General features: G+C 39.5%; 1 protein-coding gene across 15 annotated transcripts in view; it reads left to right on the forward strand.

The window, feature by feature from the left end:
* The window catches only part of LOC127417148 (core-binding factor subunit beta), a 54,692-nt gene extending 33,589 nt beyond the window's left edge, over positions 1-21,103 (forward strand). Inside the window, exons 4-8 of one of the 15 annotated variants that reach the window (XM_051656879.1) lie at positions 11,525-11,641; positions 11,746-11,863; positions 13,990-14,028; positions 14,357-14,404; positions 18,612-21,103. In XM_051656879.1, coding sequence (XP_051512839.1) covers positions 11,525-11,641; positions 11,746-11,863; positions 13,990-14,028; positions 14,357-14,404; positions 18,612-18,661 — 372 coding nt within the window. In that variant the 3' untranslated portion in view covers positions 18,662-21,103. Of the gene's footprint in view, positions 1-11,524; positions 11,642-11,745; positions 11,864-13,924; positions 13,949-13,986; positions 14,029-14,356; positions 14,405-18,611 lie in introns of those variants that run through there. The other 14 variants (XM_051656878.1, XM_051656882.1, XM_051656883.1 and 11 more) reach the window with 14 other exon arrangements.
* The last annotated feature ends 3,562 nt before the right edge of the window (positions 21,104-24,665 follow it).

The following is a 24,665-nucleotide window of genomic DNA, read 5'->3' on the forward strand; positions in this document are numbered from 1 at the left end:
TGACTTGTGGGTTAGTAAATGAAAACTGGAGTTTTATTTTTGAGTGAACTATTCCTTTAAAATCATAGTGTGGCTGACTATAGGATTTTAGTAAGGGCTTCACTGATGTTTAGTAAAACTGCCACTGAGCTGAGCAGGCTTTATTTTTCCTACTTACATTTTACTGCTGAGGGGGACACAGATCACAACCTAGAGCACATCCACTAAAGAAACATAGTGGAGCGAGTTTCAGTAGGGCAGGTGTGGGGGTGGAAGAGGCAGCAATGGAGCTGTGCTTGGTAAACGGTTCCATAAAGAGGTTGTTTCGAAAAGGAACATATTAATGGGAGAAAAACCCTTAACTACTGACAGGAAAGCTGCCGTTTCCTCAGGTGTGAAAAACACTGACACATTTCCATTCATGTGACTGTTTTTCATTTAACTTTTTTGTACCTCATGTTTTTACATCTGAAGTGGATATACACAATTATTTTTTGTATTTTTTTATGTCAGTACTCTTTATATTAAAGCAATATAAATAATCATTTAAAAAATAGAGTTTTTATTTATTTTTGTGCTTTACTTCCTTTTAATTGATCGATTTTTTGACACTATTAGGGAGAGAGCAACAGGAAACGGGATCGGGACATAATAACACAGGCTGGACTAGAACCAGTATGGTAATGAGAACGCCACAGCTCCACTGTGCTGCCATTGCACCATGATTCAAACAGTAGATGTTTATAGAATGATTGCTCTTTTCTCTTTGTTATTTAGCCCTGCAGAAAGCTTGTGGTTTATCTTGTGATTTTTGGTAAACATTTTATTAGTATAATCCATAATAGCAGTGACTTGCATAAGGTGGGCTGTTAGTGGTTACATAACAGCAAACATCTTTAAGCAAGAGCTACACTCTTGGATATAAACCTCTCCAACTAGATGGTTGCCAAAACAATGTTACCATATGCGTTTAATCATAAAGATGACTTAATTTGCATGATTTCACAAGCAACAGACATACAGCAAGAAACTGGACAGACATAACATTTATCCTTTTCTTTAAAGGGGAGGAGACATGACATGGAAAACAGTATTTTCTTTGCTCTTTTAATATAAAAGAGTTCAATGTCCATACAAAATGCAAAGCTCATTCCCCACTCCACCCAACTCATTTATGCAAACTATGAGCACATCAACATATTTCAGTCACGGTAACTCTTGGATAGCATGTTAATGTGGGTACATGATATTGGTCTTGCCGGGCTAGATCTGCTACACTTCTGCTACTGCAGAGAAAGTACAGAGTCTTGCCACTGCTAGAAAATACACAGACATACTAAATTAGATCTAGACAAGTGGAGCTGAGGTGGAGGAGGGTTTCAGAGAAAAAACTCTCGCAGCACGCTGCAGTGAAACCAGCTTGTCTGAAAAACTGAGCAATTTAAATGTTACACAAAGAGAGAAATGCAAGTTGATTGGCTACACAATTACATGTCAAAGGACCAATCAGCTTACACCATGCGAGCGATATGCTTAACATGTCACGTGAGTAAGGCGATTGGTTAACAGATAACAAGTCAAAGAACTGATCAGCTTGCACCACATATAGTTTCATGGCTGAACTTTGGTCATGACCTATATATATTTCCCTATCTGTCACTCACTCGACGTTGTGTCGATGTAGTGACACTAGGGGTCACTCTTGGGAGCCCGAGACACCTCTGGTCTTTGATAAAAGGCCAATGAAAATTGGCGATTGGTATTTGAATGCCACTCCCCCGGACATACGGGTATTAAAGGAGCTGGTATGCAACCACTCATTCAGATTTTCTCTTCGGAGCCGAACGGTCATGCTCATTGAGCTGAATATCACTGTTCATTCACCTCTGCTGGATCTGACGGCGCATTTCAGCGGCTTCTCCCTCCTCTGCACTGGTGCACTGCAGAGAACGCCCCTGGGACCTGGTGCTCTCACACCTCAGCCGACTAGGGCTTCGGGTCAACTGGGAAAAGAGCAAGCTCCTCCCGGTTCAGAGTATCTCTTTTCTCGGTTTGGAGTTGGACTCAGTCTCCTTGACGGCACGCCTTACGAACGAGCGCGCCCAGTCGGTACTGGCCTGTTTGAAGGCATTCAAACAGGGAACAGCGGTTCCACTGAAACTTTTTCAGAGGCTCCTGGGGCATATGGCGTCCTCGGCGGTGGTCACCCCGCTCGGGTTGATGCATATGAGGCCGCTTCAGCACTGGCTCCAGACTCGAGTCCCGAGACGGGCATGGCACCACTGGACACACCGCGTGGCCATTACGTCGGTCTGTCACTGTCTTTTCAGCCCTTGGACCGACCTCTCGTTTCTACGAGCAGGTGTTCCTCTAGAACTGGTCTCCAGGCGCATCGTGGTCACGACAGACGCCTCCAAAATGGGCTGGGGCGCTGTTTGCAATGGGCACGCAGCCGCTGGCCTCTGAACGGGCCCGCGACTGCATTGGCACATCAACTGCCTCGAGTTATTGGCAACTCTGCTCGCCCTGCGGAGGTTCCGGCCGTTGATCCAGGGCAAGCACGTGTTAGTTTGGATGGACAGCATGGCAGCAGTAGCATATGTCAACCGCCAAGGCGGTCTACGCTCTCGTTGTATGTCACAACTCGCCCGCCGTCTCCTCCTCCGGAGTCAGCAGCACTTCAAGTTGCTGCGAGCCACTCACATCCCGGGGCAACCTCAACACTACAGCGGACGCGCTTTCACGGCAGGTTTCCCTCAGGGGAGAGTGGAGACTCCACCCTCAGGTGGTCCAAATGATTTGGAATCGATTCGGACGGGCACAGGTGGACCTGTTTGCCTCCCAAAAATCCTCCCACTGCCCGCTCTGGTATGCCCTCACGAGGCTCCCCTCGGCATAGACGTGCTGGCACACAGCTGGCCCCCGGCCTACGCAAATATGCGTTTTCCCCAGTGAGCCTGCTTGCACAGACCCTGTGCAAGGTCAGGGAGGACGAGGAGCAGGTCGTCCTGGTAGCACCCTACTGGCCCACCCAGATGTGGTTCTCGGACCTCACGCTCCTCGCGACAGCTCCCCCCTGGCGAATTCCCATGAGGAAGGACCTTCTTTCTGGACGGGGCACCCTCTGGCACCTGCGGCCAGACCTCTGGAATCTCCATGTCTGGTCCCTGAATGGGACGTGGAAGACCTAAGTGGTCTACCACCCGCGGTGGTAGACATGATCACTCAGGCTAGGGCCCCCTATACGAGGCGCCTTTATGCCTTTAAGTGGCGTCTATTCGCTAAGTGGTGTTCTTCCCGACACGAAGACCCCCAGAGATGTGCAGTCGGATCAGTGCTTTCCTTCCTGCAGGAGAGGTTGGAAGGGAGGCTGTCCCCTTCCACCTTGAAGGTGTACGTTGCCGCCATAGCAGCACACCACGACGCAATCGACGGTAAGTCCTTAGGGAAGCACGACCTGATCATCAGGTTCCTAAGAGGTGCCAGGAGGCTGAATCCCTCCAGACCGTGCCTTGTTCCCTCATGGGATCTCTCCGTAGCCTTTGCAGTCAGCCGAGCTTAAGGCACTCTCCTTGAAGACTGCCCTCCAGACTGCGCTCACTTCCATCAAGAGGGTAGGTGACCTGCAAGCGTTCTCTGTCAGCGAAACATGCCTGGAGTTCGTTCCGGGTTACTCTCACGTGATCCTAGGACCCCGACCGGGCTATGTGCCCAAGGTTCCCACCACCCCTTTTAGGGACCAGGTGGTGAACCTGCAAGTGCTGCCCCAGGAGGAGGCAGACCCAGCCCTGTCGTTGCTGTGTCCGGTGCGCGCTTTACGCATCTATTTGGATCGCACGCAGAGCTTTAGAATTTCTGAGCAGCTCTTTGTCTGCTTTGGTGCACAGCTGAAAGGAAGCGCTGTCTCCAAGCAGAGGATCGCCCACTGGCTCGTTGACGCCATAACTATGGCATATCTCGCCCAGAACATGCCGCCCCCAGTAGGGCTACGAGCCCATTCTACCCGAGGTGTAGCGGCTTCCTGGGTCCTGGCCAGAGGTGCCTCTCTAACAGACATTTGCAGAGCAGCGGGCTGGGCAACACCCAACACCTTTGCAAGGTTCTACAACCTCCGGGTGGAACCGGTTTCGTCCCAGGTAGTGTCACGCAACACAAGCGGATAAGCCTGGGATAGCTGGCCGGGTGTATCGCTTGTACATAGTGCCTTCCACCTCCCTTGGAGCTGAAGACGTGCGCGTTAATTCCCAGTAGTGTTCACAAACTTTGTTCCCTGGTTGACTTCCTCCAAGCCCTGTGGCAGTCGAGTTTTCGGAGAGACTCGCTGCCGGCCCAGTACATGCGCTAACTAAGAGCCCTGTTCTGGAGTAGGTGCTCCGCATGTGGCGGTTCCCTGTAAGGCTAACCCCATGCGATTACATATTTTCCGCTAGTTCGTTTCCCTGCTGGCAAACTGCGTCTTCCTTGGGCAGAGCCCCTCTGCCCCAGTCTCCATGTTTGTAGTAACTTCTCCCCCATTGGGCAGGATCTATCTTGAAGGCTCTCCACATGGTTGGAAAGACCATGTGACGTACTCTTCCACTTAAATATCCCCCCCTCTCTTTGGGCGAGGTGTGGTCTCCGCGGTGTCTTCCCCTTGGGAGGGACACCCCCCGACTAGACCTGGCAGCCCAGTCGGATAATCCCCCTTCTTTTTTAGGGAGTGGAAAAAGAGAAGGGGAAAAGAGGCCACGACTGGGTTAAGCCTGTCTCTGTCTTTGGGTAGTCGACTTGTCCCCAAAAAGGGCTGTTCGACACTAATAACTATGTTGGGGGAGGTTACGTGTCGACCTTGTGTGCTGGCTATGAGGCACACAGCAGTCTGCCCACCACACACCGCCAGTTCACGTAACACAGTTCAGCCAGTTGTGGCGTTTCGTATAGGGACCCCTAGTGTCACTACATCGACACAACGTCGAGTGAGTGACAGATAGGGAATGTCATGGTTACTGGTGTAACCTCCGTTCCCTGATGGAGGGAACGAGACGTTGTGTCCCTCCTGCCACAACGCTGAACTACCCGCTGAAATGGCCGGACCTTATATCGGCTCCTCAGCATAAAACCTGAATGAGTGGTTGCATACCAGCTCCTTTTATACCTGTATGTCCGGGGGAGTGGCATGCAAATACCACTTGCCAATTTTCATTGGCCTTTTATCAAAGACCAGAGGTGTCTCGGGCTCCCATGAGTTACCCCTAGTGTCACTACATCGACACAACATCTCGTTCCCTCCATCAGGGAACGGAGGTTACACCAGTAACCATGACGATTTCGACACCTATTCATTGTTCAGCACTTTGCCCACTTTGATTGACATGTGAACGATAGCAGTACATGGAGGCTAGCCGATCATAACAGATGTCTTTTACATTCTGTATAGAAGTCTTAAAGGTACTGTTGAATTCTAATGCTCATAAAGAAGGTAGAAAATAGTCATGTAAAACCAATTTGCCAAACTACTTATAGGTGGACTTTAGAGAAAACAATAAAATGATATAAAAGTGTAGAATATAGCCCATTTAACAATCTCCAATTTACTGCTTTTAGTTTAAATGACTGTAAAACATACCACCTTGCAGTGTTGGCACTATACATTTTCTTACATAGTAGGATGTTTTAGACTGAAAAGGTAATTGTTTATTTGATTTCACATACATTTTTATGGCAGATTTTTAGCTTTTGTATCTACTCTTCTTCATTAATCAAAATACTGAAGGTTGGTTTCTTAAAACAGACGAATGATAAGATATACAGGGTCTCCACAATCATGGATCATAAATATCAGGCAATTTAAGAATATTGTGATTTACAGGCCTGAAAAGTTAATGGAAAGCAATAACATATTAAAAAGTAATGGAAATTACAATAGTGAATATAATATTTCTTGATATGTGTAACCGGTCCTGCTTGACCTGCTCCAAGCGGGATTCAAATCGGCGTCATGTACCGCCATTATGTATGTAGGCATGTGCGCAAACGAGGAGGCTAAGGCTACAGCCTCTAGTGTCAGTCGCTAGTGCGCATCTTGAGGCTAGGAGAGTGAGGTTTACACATACCACACAGCTATCACGTACCAGCTGTCTCCCGTTACACTCACCCCCCCTAAACCTCACTCCCATCCAGAGCATGTGAGCGGAGCGGTGATAATTTCACCGGAGCGGAGAGTGCCTTTTTGAAGACTCCGCTCCGCTCGCTCAGGCCGCTCAGTGCTGCTCGCTCAACCCAGAATGCACTTCGTGATATGCTGGTTTGGGAATCTGCGAAATAACCAATAGGCTTGAGGTTATGAAGCTCTAACATTGTTTTAGTGAAGTTGCAAACCTTATAGCATAAATAAATGCAAAGTATAAATCAAAGTTAAGAATGAGGAAATCGAAAGGGAGTGTGGAGAGACCTCAAGAATTAGCAAATATTCCTTTTGGTATGCGTCACATTGCCAGAGAGCACAAGGATGTGCTACACAAACATGGTAGTGCAGCAAAAGGTGAGCTAGTAGGCTACACTACTATTGGATAATAAATTAATAGATAAGTAATGTGTCTTGTTGTTTTGCCATCATGTCAGTGCAGCTGCCAGCTAGATGCAGGCCTGGTTCTGTGGGGTTGCGAACGTTAGAGCACCCTCAATTGAATATGTAAGCTTAATAATACTGTATATTGGCAAAGCATTTTTCCTTGAATCCTGGCGAACACAAACAAAAACTCCATGCATCAAAACCAATAAAAATATATGATCTTGCAGATCAGTGTGTCCTAATTTGCAGGTGGACCATTCTGCTTTCATGCCTTCATTGTACAATTGAGCAATTGATTAGTAAAGATTTCCACTCTGGCAAAGAGAATTTCATAGCAGAATTATCTCTTTTAGTCGACCGCCTGTTGCTTTCGATTTCTGCTTCTGGATAAAGTGGCACATAACTGCTGGTCAGTTTCCCAAAGACAAATCCACACCTTAACAATAAATGAAACGTAAAAAATGACTCTAGATTAGTGGTTGCAGATAACATCTTCGACATCGCTTGCTGCATTAATGCGCAGAGAAAAAACCTATAAATGATTGAACGTTAGAAAAAAAAAACGTGTTAAACGAAGGCAGTGTAATTTGTGAATGAAATAATTTTTCTTTGTTTTAGGATCATTAAACATGATTTCATCTAATATATATATTGGAACAAATCTCAGCAGGACAAATATTTTTTATTTATTGAATCCATGGTTAAACCTTGCTGTACATGTAAAGAGCGCATGCACAACATATGATCCATTTCCCGCATATAAAGTCCAGATTCACTTTAAAGTGATTTAAAAATATCAAGGAAAAACAAAGGGGGCACATGGTATATACTAATATAATAATTATTATATAAATAACCACAGTCATTTAGATTGCATACAATTCCTACATATGACATTGTAGGGAATATTAATAAAGCAACAACACTGAAAAAGAGAAAAACATTCACTGCTCTTTTCTGGATAACTTAATACACCCTTTAAAACTGAACACAAAATTAGGATGAGAAATTGCTCATTTTAATTTACAGACCTAAAGTCTGATAGCATTAAATCAGAAACATATTAATGTATCAAATCTACAGTATATTCATTCCGTGGAGATAACTGAAAAACAATTTTGAATTTAAATTTTACCTGCAATATTTTTCCTGGTACCAGTCCATGTTTTCATTATTGCCATAAAGGACTCGAACAAACTTTAATGTTGAAAAGATTGTGCTTTTCTGGGTCGGTTGTGTCACTCGGGTCCAGTTTAAACTGAAACGTATGCGAGTTTCTGTGCCAACACACATGTTTTATCACTTTTAGAGGCATGTTTGATGACTTGTGTAAAGTAAATAAAGGTAATATAGAACAGAAAAATGTTTAAGGCATTATTTGAAGATGTTCAATGACATACGTGCTAACAGATAAATATTTGACTGATTACAAATGATAACGAAGGTCTGGTAGACCTTTATACATACCGCATATCACATGTACCAGCTGGCTCCTGTTACTTAGGCTCAGATATAACATATTTAATTATCTCTTTAAAATTATTATTTTTTAATTCCTATCCAATAATCATGAATAACTGGAAAAGTCATGGAAGTATATTGGTGAAAAGGACCTGGATGTCTGCACATATTTATTCAAACAGAAACCCTGTAAATTTTTCCTTCAATAGAACATTTTTGTTTTTGATTAATTGTGAGATATATTTAAACTAGACAACATTCACCTCATTGTGGTGAATTTAGTGGGTATGAAATCAGGGCAGAGAGCAGTTTACTCTCTGAACTGACACCAAAAACAGTTCTTACACACACATACAGTAAATACACACCCGCTTAAAGGACTGCAGTAAAGTCAGACAAGGCACATGTTGTGTCTGTTTTGGCGGAGTATGTTTGTCTGGCAGGTTGCTCCAGCAGTCACCAGTGCCTAGTGGAGGAAGTTTAGTATCCAACAACACATTGCAGTGTGATTCAGCTTTGAGTGTTCCTGTGTTTCTCTGCCTTTTGGTGCAGCACCGTGGAACTTCGCTCATAATTGGTGACCCGTCACTTGTGGCTCTTTGGTTTTGGCGAGTAACCCTGAGTATACAGTTGAAGTCAGAAGTTTACATACACTTAGGTTGAAGTCATTAAAACTAATTTTTTAACCACTCCACAGATTTCATATTAGCTCATTTAGGACATGTACTTTGTGCATGAAATGAGTAATTTTTCCAACAATTGTTTATAGACAGATTGTTTTACTTTTAATTGACTATATCACAATTCCAGTGGGTCAGAAGTTTACATACACTAAGTTAACTGTGCTTTTAAGCAGCTTGGAACATTCCAGAAAATGATGTCAATCCTTTAGACAATTAGCCAATTAGCTTCTGATAGGAGATGTACTGAATTGGAGGTGTACCTGTGGATGTATTTTAAGGCCTACCGTCAAACTCAATGCCTCTTTGCTTGATATCATGGGAAAATCAAAAGAAATCAGCCTCAGAAAAGACCTCAGAAAAAAATGTGTGAACCTCCACAAGTCTGGTTCATCCTTGGGAGCATATTTCCTAATGCCTGAAGGTTCCACGTTCATCTGTACAAACAATAGTATGCAAGTATAAACAACATGGGGCCACGCAGCCATCATACCACTCAGGAAGGAGACACATTCTGTATCCTAGAGATGAACGTAGTTTGGTGCAAAAAGTGCAAATCAATCCCAGAAGTACAGCAAAGGACCTTGTGAAGATGCTGGAGGAAACAGGTAGACAAGTATCTATATCCACAGGAAAACGAGTCCTATATCGACATAACCTGAAAGGCTGCTCAGCAAGGAAGAATCCACTGCTCCAAAACCACCATAAAAAAGCCAGACAACAGTTTGCAAGGGCACATGGGGACAAAGATCTTACTTTTTGGAGAAATGTCCTCTGGTCTGATGAAACAAAAATGTTACTGTTTGGCCATAATGACCATCATTATGTTTGGAGGAAAAAGGGTGAAGCTTGCAAGCCAAAGAACACCATCCCAACCGAGAAGCATGGGGTGGCAGCATCATGTTGTGGGGGTGCTTTGCTGCAGTAGGTACTGGTGCACTTCACAAAAAAGATGGCATCATGAGGAAGGAAAGTTATGTAGATACATTGAAGCAACATCTCAAGACAGCAGCAGGAAGTTAAAGCTGGGTCTTCCAAATGGACAATGACCCCAAGCATACCTCCAAATTTGTGGCAAAATGGCTTAAGAACAACAAATTCAAGGTATTGGAGTGGCCATCACAAAGCCCTGACCTGAATCCGATAGAAAATTTGTGGGCATAACTGAAAAAGTGTGTGCGAGCAAGGAGGCCTACAAACCTGACTCAGTTACACCAGTTCTGTCTGGAGGAAAAGGCCAAAATTCCAGCAATTTATTGTGAGAAGCTTGTGGAGGCTACCCAAAGCGTTTGACCCAAGTTAAACAATTTAAAGGCAATGCTACCAAAATACTAACAAAGTGTATGTAAACTTCTGACCCACTGGGAATGTGATGAAAGATATAAAAACAGAAATAAATATTTCTCTCTATTATTATTCTGACTTTTCACATTCTTAAAATAAAGTAGTGATCCTAACTGACCTAAAACAGGGAATGTTTTCTTCGATTAAATGTCAGGAATTGTGAAAAACGTTTTTGTATGAAAAATGTATTTGGCTAAGGTGTATGTAAACTTCTGACTTCAACTTGTACATGCATGTGTGTGTGTGTATGTATGTGTTTATAGCTGGCCCCTTTCACTGCACTCTGCTGCAGTTACAGAAATAAACAGCACCCACAGACCGACAGTCTGCACGCTTTTGTCTGAGCCTGGATTCCTCAGTGGCAGATATGTGATATTCCTGTGGCTCGAGGCCAGACAGACAGTATATACCTCTGTCTCTCCCTCATCCCTCTCTTTCACTTTCTTTTTTTTCTTCACTCCAGCCAACCCGTGCCACATTCTCAACATCTCTCACTCTTTGTCCACCTTGTCTTGTACATAACAACACCCCCCCCACCCCCACATCATCGGAATCTCGCCCACACAGACGGATGTAATCATGCACTGCCGTGCACACTCGTAGCCCATGCTCAGTATAAATAAATTCAGACAGGCTTTGCCTGTCTCTGGTAGAGAGCATCGGTGTACCCTTACTACGCTGGCCTCTATAAATAAACACTATCATCGCAAGAAGCAAACATTGGAGGCTGCCCTACAGTATTTGGCTGTTTGCTGGGCTCAGAGGCAAGACAGGAAGAGACAGAAAAGGGTGTAATGGTTATGTGTTTATAGATCTGTAAGTCTATTTCCACAGTGAAGTTTTAGAGACCATTGTTGCCACAGAAAAACTCACAATGTGTTTTACAATTCAAATGGCCTATTGAACAGCCAGGTGTGATGTTGAGAGTCGGTTTTCATATGTTGCTAGCGTAGAGTTGGTAGTAATGCATTTCATCTGTTCCAAAGGCTGATGTGGGTACAGGAAATTTCTCCAGATTTAGTGAAGAGTTAGTTATTGGGTTTAGTATTTTAACCCAGCTAAAATACACTAACAGTGTTTTCTTGCACTACCATTCAACGGCACTGCAAAACCGCTACAAAATCAGCAGCACGACTTACAGCATGTCTAGTGTAGTCCGATTCCCAAATAAATGACTCTGATAAACCTGTTTTAAATCTGCAGTGTGAAACATACAGGATGACCAGTGTAGCCTGATTCTCGAACAAATTACACTTATGAGTCAGTTCTTTTAAAATTACACTCTTATCAGCTGTTTTGTTTTGTGTGCAAGTGCAAGTCATTCATTTTGTGATGTATGACTCAAAATGATCCAAGATCTGTTACTGTATTATCTGGTAGTTATCATGGCCATTCATCCATCCATCCATCCTTCCTTCCTTCCTTCCTTCCTTCATTGTTATTGTGGGGTCTGTGTATATCATAATAACTAAGTGTGTGTGTGTGTGTGTGTGTGTGTGTTTGTGTTCAGGTATATCTGAAGGCTCCTATGATCCTGAATGGAGTGTGTGTGATCTGGAGAGGCTGGATTGATCTTCAGCGTCTTGATGGAATGGGTTGTCTGGAGTATGATGATGAGAGGGCGCAGGTACACAGAAACCAACTCATGCACTCAAACTGCATCTCATGCCTTATGTATATCAGAAATGGCTAACCACAGTTCGCTTTTTTCTGTTTTGTGTGTCTATACAGCATGAAGATGCTCTAGCCCAGGCAGCTTTTGAGGAGGCCCGCAGAAGGACCCGTGATTTTGAAGACAGGGATCGTTCACACCGTGAGGACCTGGAGGTGAGAGCTGCAGAGAATGAGGGTGTGTGTAAGTGTGTTTGTGCTAAGTGAAGTTTAGAAGATGATCAGTCAGTGCATGCTTAAAATCCATTTTGTTTTAGTCGTTATGGAGCTCAGTAGGTTTGGTCGTATGGTTGTTTATGTGTGTGTGTGTGTATGTGTGTGTACATGTGTTTTCTGCTTGTGCATGGATGATTCTTCTGAATGTGCTGTTTTTCCTTATTGTAATCTTTAATCAATTTCTCTTGCCAATATTTTGATTGACAGCCTAAACCAAAATATTTGATGCTTGAAGGAGCAGTTCACTGAAAATAAGATGTTTTTAAGTGTTTTAGTAGCTCCTGAGAAGGAGAATGACCAAGTGGTGCCACCGGCATCTTTTTACAGCTTCTCTGATGGGTCACAAAAAAGTCAGTGCATGTTATTAGGGCCACTAAGATTTAAGATTTTTTGCATTGTTACATTATTTTAATGGCAATTAAGCATGTTTTCCCTCTAAATTGTCATTGTTGTAATGCATTCAAACATTTTAGTTGTAAGTTTTGTGGCAACAGTTTACAATAAGGTTTCATTTGTTAACATTAATTAACAACTTAAGTTAACATGAACTAACGATAAACAATACTTTTACAGCAGTTATTAATCTTTGTTATTGTTAATTTTAATGTATATTAATACATTTTTAAAATCAAAAGTTGTATTTGTTAACATTATTTAATGCACTATGAACTAACATGAACAAACAATGAACAATTTTATTTTTATTAACTAACATTAACAAAGATTAATAAATGTTGTATAAAATATATTGTCAATTGTTTGTTCATGATATGTAATGCATTAACTAATTTTAATGAATGGAACCTAATTGTAAAGTGTTACCAGTTTTTTTAAATATAATTTTCATCTTAAAGATGATGCTCATTAGATTCTCTTTAATGTAATACAGTCATTTTCTTTTTTTTTACAGTCATGTGCTAAAATAAGGATATTGCTGTAATACATTTTTTATTATTATTATATATTTTTTTTTAAATCAGCATGATTAGGCAGTAATAACAAATCCTGCAATTAAGTAAGATGAATGACATTCTTTTACATTTTAGTAATAAGATTTGGGAGGGGAAAATGTGCTTAATTGTCATGGAAATAATGTCACAATGCAATATATATATATATACACTACCGGTCAAAAGTCACATTTTTCACATTTTAGAATAATAGTAAAGTCATCAAAACTATGGAATAACATAAATGGAACTATGGGAATTATGTTGTGACTAAACAAAATCCAAAATAAATCAAAACTTTTTTAGCATCACCCTTTGCCTAGAATTTGCAGACATGTACTCTTCACATTTTCTCAACCAGCTTCTTGAGGTATCACCCTGGGATGCTTTTTAAACAGTATTGAAGGAGTTCCCATCTATGTTGAGCACTTATTGGCTGACTTTTCTTTATTATTTGGTCCAAGTCATCAATTTCAAAAACTCTTTTTAATTTTTTTTTAATTAAATTTTAGATTTATAATGAAATAAATTAATATGGTGGCACAATTATATTTTAGTCTACAAAACTAATTTCAAACATTTAAGTATATGCCTTCAGATCAAAAGATTTTTAAGATCATGAGAAACATTTCAGTCAAGTGTTTCAAAACTTTTGACCGGCAGTGTATGTATATATATATATATAATGATTCAAAAAATAGGCTTTGTTTTCTTTAATCAAAATCAAATTGCATTTTTTTTGTGGGTGAAATATGACTTGGACTTGTTTTTGACAGATTTTGGGAGATTCACCTGGAAATCATTCCATGAAATTGTAAAGGTTCCATTAATTCTAAAAGCATTTTAAAAAATAACTAAACGGCCTCTCAGAATGAAAATCAATATGTACAAAAATGTTTTGACTTCAACATTAAAAATAGTAGTTGGAAATTGGCCTTCTTTCTCCTTTTTTAAGAAAGTTATCTATCCTTTAAACTGTGACTTTGTAGTGCAGAAGCAGGTAATCCTTTCAAATGAAAATGCAGTGAATAAGTGACACCTCACAACATTCTGTCTTTCCCTGATTTCTTGAGAGCTCTTGAAGTAGCTGAACAGCTTGTCTGGGACAAAACTGATTTGATCACTTGTCATTTAGCAGATGCCGATGGCACATCTCAGCCATTTAATAACTCAGGAGGTAAGACAACAATTTAGGCTTTTATTTAGTGAACTGCTGCCTTGATTTAAAAAATGTCAAAATGTTTATGATAATTATTTAAATACAAATGCAAAATTAAGGAGGGCTTATGTTCTTGTACTGTGTGCTTATAAGTATTGTTTATGTATGCATGCATATATGTACTCTATGTGAGTTTGTTTATGTGTAAGCTATTAAGTAAGTGCTTTACTTGTTTGCTCATGGCTTAGTGCATGAAATATCTTTGCATTGTAAATCCTCAAATACAATCATTCTACAGTTAATCCAAACTGCGCTCCTAAGATGAAAACCAAATTGTGTTTTTTAGGACCCTGTGGCATCAAAAATCTGGGACTGATGGCCTTCAGCGACCAGGGTCTGTCTCCTCTGCTTCTCTCTATCCTTGTGTCATGCACTAAACCATGTCTGTGTCTGTAAGTGTGTGTAAATGAGTGTGTGTGTGTGTTTGTGTGTGTGGGTATTTGTGTGTGTGTGTGTGTGTGTGTGTGTGTGCGTGCGTATATGTCAGAATTTCACATTCATCAAGAGCATGTGCATGGAAGAGCATCTCTATCTCTGTTTGTATGTTTTCCTTCTATGTGTATGTGTGTGTGTTTCCTGTGTCTACACACTTGTGTTGGTGGGTACATGTGTATGTATGTGTGTCTCTTTAAAAGAGTGATAGCTCAGTTATGGTCTGGTCCACATGGAATTGGAGTCCACAGAACTCCAATGAAAGCTTTGCAGATTTCCGCACTTTTGGGGAAGTGTTGATTGTAATAGAGAGCAAGACAAAGACTCAAACCAGTGCGAAAGACCCCCAACTTTCTTTGCTCAGACCTCTGTAATGGAGACCAGACCTCCATCTCAGGATTCCTAACTGCCCCGCCTACCCACTCCCCTGCTGCAAAGCCCTCCGGGAGCTCTCAGGCACAGCTTGGCAGCACATGACCAGAAAGATTCCCCTTATGAACCACCGCCTTTATATTCCTCTCCTCTAATCTACACCCTCAGGCACTCCTTTACACACTCTTCTTCCTCTCTTCCAAAATCAATCACGCCAAGGTCTCTCTTTTAAACAGATCTTGCCACTTATGAAAATCAAATTTCTTACTCATAGCAGTCTGTGACTTACGGGCCAAATGTTTTTCCCTCAAAGCTCAAAGTCACAGAGAGTGGTGGAAAAATGAAACCCTATAATTATTCTATAATTCATGCTTTCTCATCCCAGCAGTGTGCAGTCCGACCCTACTTCTGAGCTTGTTTTCATACAGTATGGCTTTATTTTGGATACAGAATAAAATTTGAGTTTGAGTCACATAACAGTGGTCTCAGCGGCTGTCAACACAACAGCAGTCTGGGGCATTCATGATGGACAGTTGTGTTGTTCCAACAACAACTACAGAGACAATAGAAACAGAAAACTGGTGTTTTCTGGGAAAGTGGGCGAAGGTTAGTTTTGAAAGGGAAAGAATACATCTTGAGATCTCTAAATCGCTAATGAGATGTAAGGGAGACACTTTTTACTCCAGTGAATATTTCTCAGAGTAGGTTTATTTTTGAAAGTCAGTTTCTGCATAGCTGCATACCTTGAAGTCTTGGCTACAAAAAAGCTATGTTCATGCCCAGGAATAAAGGTAGAGTTAATTGAACACACGTTGTAAATACAATACTTTTGTAAAAACATACCCCAATAGCGGGGCCTATTGTCACACTGGAACTTAAACCACTAAACCAGTGGTGCAAGTTTCATGTAAACACTGGGGGTGACGGGGAAATGTGTCCCTACCAACACAACCACCAAAACAAAATCTGTGCCTCTCTTTAAATCTTGCACCAAAACCTGCTTTAAACAACCTGTTACAGGCTTTTCATCCACATTTAGAAACGTAAAATAATTATTTATTATTTTAAATAATTAAAAAACCCATTCATGAAACAATAAAAAAAAAAATTAAAAAATTAAAAAAAGGAACATGGAAACATAATTTTAGCCAACAAATATTAATTAATAGATTATATACATTTGACATTTAAACATGTGAAACCTGCCCTGATAAAAATGTGACAGCATGCCTTGACTTGACTTTCATTAAAAATACCTTTGTCCTAAGAACACATTTAAACCTTTCAGTAAAAATCTGCCTTCATAATGTAGTTGACCCTTGCCTTAAAGGGATAGTTCACCCAAAAATGAAAAATTCTCTCATTATTTACTCACCCTCATGATATCCCAGGTGTGTATGACTTTTTTTCTTCACCAGAACACATTTGAAGAAATATAGAAAAATATCTTAGCTCAGTAGGTCCTTAAAATGCAAGTGAATGGAGATTTCTCTTTTGAAGCTCGAAAAATCACAGACAGTCAGCATAAATGTCATCGATACGACTCCAGTGGTCTTCTAAAGCAATACGATTGCTTTTTGTGTGAAAAATATCAATATGTAAGTACTTTTTAACTCTAAATCATGCTTAAGGACTTACTGAGCTAAGATATTTTTCTATATTTCTTCAAATGTGTTCTGGTGAAGAAAGAAAGTCATACACACCTGGGATATCATGAGGGTGAGTAAATAATGAGAGAATTTTCATTTTTGGATGAACTATCCCTTTAATGTATACCAGTGTGGTTTGATTATGTTTGCTTGTTTACCAAAGAGCTATAACAAAAATATGATGATAATTGAAACTTTGGAGTGTTGAATTCACAAAAATTATTCTAATTTAAGAAGGGTTTGAAGGCGTTTTTTGAAACCAACATACAAAACCTCTGCTATAGAAAGCACAAATTTTCACAATTGGACTTTTGACTCAAAGTCTTGTCCTTATTAAGATATAGCCTTTGTGACTTCCCGTGTGACAACTAGCCCTTGTCTCCCCTATGTGGCTGTAAGAGAGCGAGAGAGAAAGGGAAAGAGGCAAGGGGGACATTTTCTACATGTCCTATGTGCACAAACTTATTTATCCTTTTTCAAAGGGTGTCGTAATGTGCATGACTATGTGGTTCTGCCACTGTGTGTATGTATGTGTGCAGGGTGTCCAGGGGGGCAAGCTGAAAGATATCCAAGAGTGATAGATGGTAAAGAGATGGATGAAAAATAGATAGACCATTTTTCATTAAAACCTGAGCCTTTACTGCAGGTGGGATTAGAGCATGAGTGATGTTGGACCAGTGAAAGTATTAATATATCATAAGTATTGATGTTTTTCATTAGCAGTGCTGTCTGCCCAGCAAAATTGCACTAAGCACTATTGACTTGTGGTACAGGAGAGTGCTTCAGCTGAGCTCCATATGATCGAAGCTGCCTCCTCCCATCCACACACAAACATGTTTTTTTCAAGCTTAAATACTACAGAGCAAACATAAACATGTTTTGTTCTTTTTTCCTTTTCTTTTGTGCTTCACCCATGTAGCTGCCTTTTAGAGACATAGAATGCTCCTCACTGGAGGCGTGCTTTGATTTGTGCTCTTGTTTTGCACAACTTTTGATTATTTATAGCATAATGTTTGATCTACATTGTTCTGTTGCATTCATGTGCTTGGTTTGAAGATGCATTGCCTGCAAAGTTATAAAAGTAACAAGCAACGTGACGCCAGACAAATACGTTCACTTTCTGCAGTTCGCTTTAACTGTCTTTATCTAGCTTATAGCTATAACATTTATTATTTACGTTTACAGACAGCCTACCAGACTGCTTTGTGTTTTATGACAGCTATTACAGCTTCATCTGTTAATGCGTATGCTTAAAGACGTGATTCCCAGGCGTCGGGGTTAAATAAAAACAGCCTTGCGTAGCTCTAGGGTTGGAGCGTGCTATAATCGCCAGTTACATGATGATGACCTCACACAATGTGAGATACACCATGTTTGCCTCCTCGTCTATCTTTCCCTCGCTGTCTGCCGGTCTGTCTGTCCCTCTGTCTGTCAGTCTGGCCTGTCTGTTCTCAGACATCTATGTCAGGGCGAGATTTAGACATAGGCACCTAAACATTTGTATCTGTGGCAAGACCATCAGTCGTATCTTTATTTTTAAAGGCTAGTGATTTGAAGACTTCCCCCCTGACTAATGACTGTCTGCCACTTCGACCATAAAAAGAAGCTCAATTTTTAGTCTTGACTGAATTTGATCTTTACTGCACTCTGCTGGACTTGATGTGCAATTGCATGTGTTATAATGCACTGTTAAAAGGAATGTTTCCTTTTAAAGTTAAGCTCAGTAAACAGCATTTATGGCATAATGTTGATTACTTTGACTCGCCTCTTGTTTATTGCAAACGAAAAAAGCAACAATGGCAGTTACATTAAGGCACTTACAATGGAAGTGAATGGGGCCAGTCCATAAATATTTAAATACTCACTGTTTCAAAAGTATAGCCTCAAGACAAACAATATGTGTTAACATGATTTTAGTGTGATGAAATTAAGGATTTATCAGTGTTACACTGTTGTGTTTTGCTTAATTTAACTTATTAACATGTTATCTGTAAATGTCTCTGTCTTGGTTTGTTTATTGGTGTGCTTGGGTGTTTGTGCACGCACTCACATGTGTAATTGTGTGTGTGTGTATGTGTGATGACCCAGCCCAGGCGACAGCAGGACCCCAGCCCTGGCTCCAACATGGCCAACACTGACGATCACAAGATGCGCTAGCGGCATTTACCAAAGCGGGCAGGGATAAGGGTCAAAAGACCTCCATCACCACAGCAATCTCATCTCCTGATGCCTTGTTTATCACAGGACAGACCAAAGTCCACTCCCGTGGGGAATTTCGGGTGGGATGTCTGGGTTAGGCAGGGGTAACATTGGTCCCTATTTTAGCCTGGTGAAGGGGCTGGGTGGGTTGGGCTGGGCTGGTATTGATGTGAGTCAGATATTCATTTGCATTTGATTTAGTCCCTTGTTTCTTCTTGGGATTTTTGCACTATGTGAAACTTTCAGTTTAAGTCCCCAAATGGCCTTTCGGTACGCATGGTTTTCCTACCTACCTATGTTTGCTCTTGTCCGCTCTATGCAAGGCATCTTATTTTATTGTTTAGCCCTATTGTAATGAAATGACATTTTTTAATTATTTTACTCAGATGTGTGAACGTCAGGATGTTTACTTTTTTGTATTTTAATTTTCTATCTATATATAATTGTCTGTCCTTGTGCTTCCATAGAATAAACTAGTAAACGTTGCTAGGTAGATTTGTGCAGTAGAGTAGAACAAGTTTTTTTTTTATTTCAAAAAAGAAAAATCTAGAAAGAGGCTGCTGATGATGTGGATGAGGATGTCTTTTTCTTCTACCATCCTTCTCCATGTTCTGTCTTCCTCTCTCTTTCTGTTGCAAGCAGTTGAAGCATGCTTTGAACATGAACCAAGCAGCAGAAAGTGAATATTGAGGTCAGTGTTACTCTGAGCGGTGCTCTACACAAAATGAGGCCGACATTTGGTTTTTCACCCTACATTTGTGCTTATTTCAGTCGCTCTGCTTTTTCTTTCATTTATGTTTTTCTGGTTATGTTTTCTTCATGCCTTGGCAGTAATGTAGGCAGGCTTTTCACAGTGTTTCATTGCATATTCTGTTTACTCTGGAGTTTCCTAAATTAATACTTTATCCATAATTTAAATTCATTATCCAAAATGGAGAAAGTTGTACTTTTTTGTTTTGTTTTGTTTTTTGCCACCCACATATTTTACCTGCTTTTCTGTTTACTTTGGGATTTCAATGAGATTTTAAAATATAAAACCAGCTTAATGTATGCAGTTGTTAATCATTTTAAACTAGGTATGACTGAAATAAATGGGTGAAGTTTTAAACAGTTTCCATTCAGAAATGTGACCCAAAGAATAATAAATGACAGTAATGTTTATGCAACGTAAAGCTGTTGTTTCTGGACAGATTTAAAATTACATTATATTTAAAATCTGCCTCTGTTATTGTAATATGCAAGTGCTTATCTCTTGATAAGATGATCATATACAGGTTTTGGGGATGTACAGATCTGTCAGTGTTTTAAGACAGTAAGTGTGGTTGAACAGAACATTTTTTGTTGAGAGAAATTTGCTGTTAAATGTTGGGAAGAAAAGAGGATGGAAATCAATTGCTACAAATGTTACTCTGTATACATACAGAAAGCTCATAATCAACAACGTCATAGCAATACACCATAAATGGTAGCAAAGTGGTAGAATCTGCATTAATTGGTCTCTTCCAACATTTTATTTTACTTTTCATTTAGCATTATTGCCTCATCTCATTGGTATGTTGTTTATACCACAGCCAATAACCACAATTTAAGGGCCAAGTTCTTTTTTTATTTTTTTTTTTTTTTTTTTTGAGATGCTGCAGGAGAAGGTATGGCCTACCTCTAGCTTAAACCAAAAATACACAAATGTACACAAAAGAGAGCTTATTTATTGAAAGCAAGTTCATGTTGTTTTGAGTTCTGAGGAAAAAGTAATCATGGTTTAGTAGAATGTCAAAGCTTTAAATCATAGTGGGAATTTATGCCATTCTATGATCAGAGGCCGTGTACCAGGAGGTTATTGGGGTCTAGCTATATTTTAAAGATGCCAGAGGAAGAGAACTTGACCAAACCAGATTCAACAATACAGTCCTGCTACAATTCTGTATACGGTCTCCTTGCATAGCTATCCTCCCCTTTCTAGGTGTTTTTATGCTATGTATAAAAGAAATAACCTTGCTGGTCCCCCATAATAATTTTTTTCTCACCCCTTTACTTAATGCTGGCATTAAGGCAAAATACTCACCAGGTACAGAATGGCTCTTTTTTAATGATTGAATAAATAAAATGTTTATTTTCTTAATTGTTTTTAAGTTATTGATGCAGGTATACTGATTATTATCAGTTACATTATCATTATCATTATACTTTCATTATCAGGTTCCACTATGATATGTATTTCTGTATTGTTATTGCTTGCTTTTTCCCCTTGGCTCCCTAAGGTCTTTGGTTTTAGCATTTATTATTATTATTATTATTATTATTATTTGTTTTACATTTAAGTGAGGAGGACTGTTAACTGGTGTAATGTTTGAACTGTTTCTTAATAAACTTGTTACAAACCATGTTTTTAGTTGGTGCATGCCTGTGTGTGTGTGTGTGTGTGTGTGTGTGTGTGTGTGTGTGTTTGAGAGAGAGAGAGAGAGAGAGAGACTGAAATTGAAATTGTTATTTGTTCATTCCATTTTAACTAATAAGGTATTCAAAATGTTAAAATTTATTTTTAGATTTTATTTTATAATATTTTTAACAAAGTATGTGAAATTAAAAAGCTACTTCCACATTGAAATTATGTAGATTTTGTAGGTTTATATTACAAAAATATTTCCTTAATGTTAAAAGACCTTTTTTATTTAATAATTGTAATAATGATATATATATATATATATATATATATAAACATACACAAATTGTACAGATGCAGAATAAAATAGATGGAGTCATATTATGTAGTAATTAGGAATTATAATTCATTAACGATTTACTATTATTGCGACGTCAGATTCAAGGACTTTAATTTTGAAAACAACACAGCCCCATAACACTGCACACTCCAGTACAGTAGGTGGCGGCGTGAGCAGTGAGATTCTGCCTATGTGTTTCGGGCCCATTGTATAAAGGTGCCTCTGTTTGTTCCTGGCAGGCAGCAGATGCCGTACCGCCGCCTCCACCCTAATATTGACCTTTTGGAGACTATAAACGCTGTCTGTCTGTCTGTCTGTCTATCTATCTGTCTATCTATCTGTCTTTCGACGTGCGTGTGTGTGTGTGTTATAAAAACGAATAGTTAGAAATGTCATGAAAATGGGGAAAAAATGGAAACATTACCCTGTCTGAAGACCCTAGCTCTAGAGGACATTGCATATTTTAGCTTTCTTAATCTTGTCAAAATGTGTGGTAAAAATGTGAAATATGTAAACCACTAATTGATGTAACATTATGTGATAAGCCCGTAAAAATACCAAACAAGAAGTATATTTCATAAAGCCCCTGAGCTCTGTGCATTCCCAAGACAGAAGGGAGAAATTCAAAGCTGTATTGATTATTGAATCATCTTGCAACAAAGTATTTTAAAACTCAATGGAATTAGCTTAATCATATAGCAAAACAGTCAAAAATGACATTGCATATTCACTGTTTAGAAACCTAGGATGTTTATCAGGGTCAAAGACCAGAGAATAGAAGTAATGGAAGACTCTTACTATTATATAAATGGCATAAATAGTAAGAAAAGTATGGTAGTATGCCATTCTGAACGTGACTGTAAGTTCCATAGAGAGATCTATGGAACTTCTCCCTGTCCAAACTGATCCTGGCTTCCAAAAACTGCCTGAAGGAATCCATCCTCTGTTGAGTCATCAGTATACCTCTCCCCCAATAATCAAAACAAGCAAGTACGAAAGATGAAAGTTTTATTTATCTGTGTATTTTTGAAACAGCTAATATTTTAAAATACATTACTTATAAATTCATCATTTTCACTTTGATCTGGGGACAGTCTCTTAATCTTATTAATGACCTCTTTCAGTATACTGTCTTGCTCTGTCTTCAGCCAGCTTTGAACAATATGATTTGTGCTCTCTGTTCATCTGACAAAGCTTTTAGCCAGTAAATAATGCGAAGAACAAAACTACAAAAGCTTTTGATTCTTTGGCTCTTACAAAGCACTCATAATTTGTCTTATGGACTGAAACAAATTTTTCAGACACTTCATTACCTGCAGTCATTTTGAGCTCTTCTATGAGAGCTTATCTTTGATAAAAAAATAAAAAATAATAATAAAAAAAACTTAATCAAAAAGTATTTTTAATGGATGATATATTTTTAGTAATAAGCAACAATGTTTAACTACTGTTTAAAGTTTAAAAAAAAAAAAATCTGATACAAGTCGCATAATGTATCAGTTGTGAGGTAACGACTTTACAATTGACACTGTAAAGTATTCAAAATATGCTCTTGATGTCTAATTCCCAACTCGTATTCAAAGCCATTGTTTTGATCGTCTTCTGTGTTGATGTCATGCACCTCCTTTCCAAACATCAAAAATGTATGTCCTGCTTTGCAGAGTCCTTGATGCGGAATACAAACATTTACATTTAACTAATCAAAACACATGTTAATTGTATTTATTCACTGGTGTGCAGTGTGCATTAGATGACGCTGGTCTCGTAACAGTGGAAGAACTAATTTCCAGGATGTTCTCTAGATGTTTGCTTGTCCTAAAATATGCTATGCATGTGTTCAAACACCCCATCACACATAATTGCCTAAATAATCTATTCATTTTATGCTGTTAATCCATCAAATTACTTAATGTTTGGACAGTAATTTGAGGCCAGCCAGAGAAAAATCAAACACATTTTTTAAGAATATATCTAGTCTATATTTTTCTATGCACGTTACACTGTTCTGCTCATGCATTTGATTGAAAACAAATGGTATTAGCTTTTCCTAAGGTCATTACATCTATTTTGAACAAAGATGCTGCTCTGGATCTTAACGTTTCAAGGAAAAGGAAGCCTTTTAGCAAAAAGTCTGTAAAGATGAGGCTGCCCAGCATGAAAGAATGACTAGAGGTGTGTGCATTACATAGAAAGCCACTAGATGTCACTATATTCGTAGTGATTAAATTCACCAGGCACATTTACATTTAGTCATTTAGCAGACGTTTTATCCAAAGCAATTTACAAATAAAGACAGACAGACAGACAGACAGACAGATAGATAGATAGATAGACAGATAGATAGATAGATAGATAGATAGATAGATAGATAGATAGATAGATAGATAGATAGATAGATACACAGATTTGCACTGAAGAGAGCCGCCCACACAGCCAGCGATAAAGAGAGATACAGAGAAAGAAAAAAAGAGATGAGCAGGATTGTTGTGTGCAGTTCTTTTGGGAATAAAAGAGTCAAAGCCTTATTTGTCAACCAAACGTCCATGTTACATAATGCCCCTGAACTGTATTCATTTAGCTGAATGGTAATGAGGTCCATTTATATCTCGTCTGTTACAACCCCAATTCTGAAAATGTTGGGACAGTATGAAAAATGCTAATAAAAACAAAAAGGAATGATTTGTAAATTATATTCACCCTTTGCTATATTGAAAGCACTACAACTTTATTTTATTTTTTAAAAAAAATTTTAAATTTTTTTTTTTTTTATGTACAGTAATTTCAAAACAGATGATTGCAACACGCTCCAAAAAAGTTGGGTCAGGGGCAATTTAAGACTAATAACAATTTGACGAGTTAAAATAACAAGGTGATGTGAAACCGGAGATGTTAAACAGGTGAGGCAATCGTGTCATAGTATATAATAAGCCTCCAAAAACAGCCTAGTCCTTCAAGAGCAAGGATCATTCAAGATTTGTCAATTTGCCAACAGATGAGACGAAAACTTCTGAACACTTCTGAATGCATGTGATCTCTGATCCCTCAGACATTACTGTCTTAAAAAACAATTATACTATCAGCGTCAGGTCCAAAAGCCAGTGTCTGTATGGACCAGGGGTGTGTCAGTGCCCATGGCATGGGTATCTCGCACATCTGTGCAGACAGATATGTAAAAATTTTGGAGCAGCATATACTGCCATCCAGCACCATCTTTTCCATGGGC

The sequence above is a fragment of the Myxocyprinus asiaticus genome, chromosome 26, assembly GCF_019703515.2.
Source record: "Myxocyprinus asiaticus isolate MX2 ecotype Aquarium Trade chromosome 26, UBuf_Myxa_2, whole genome shotgun sequence".
In the NCBI taxonomy this organism is placed as follows: Eukaryota; Metazoa; Chordata; class Actinopteri; order Cypriniformes; family Catostomidae; genus Myxocyprinus; species Myxocyprinus asiaticus.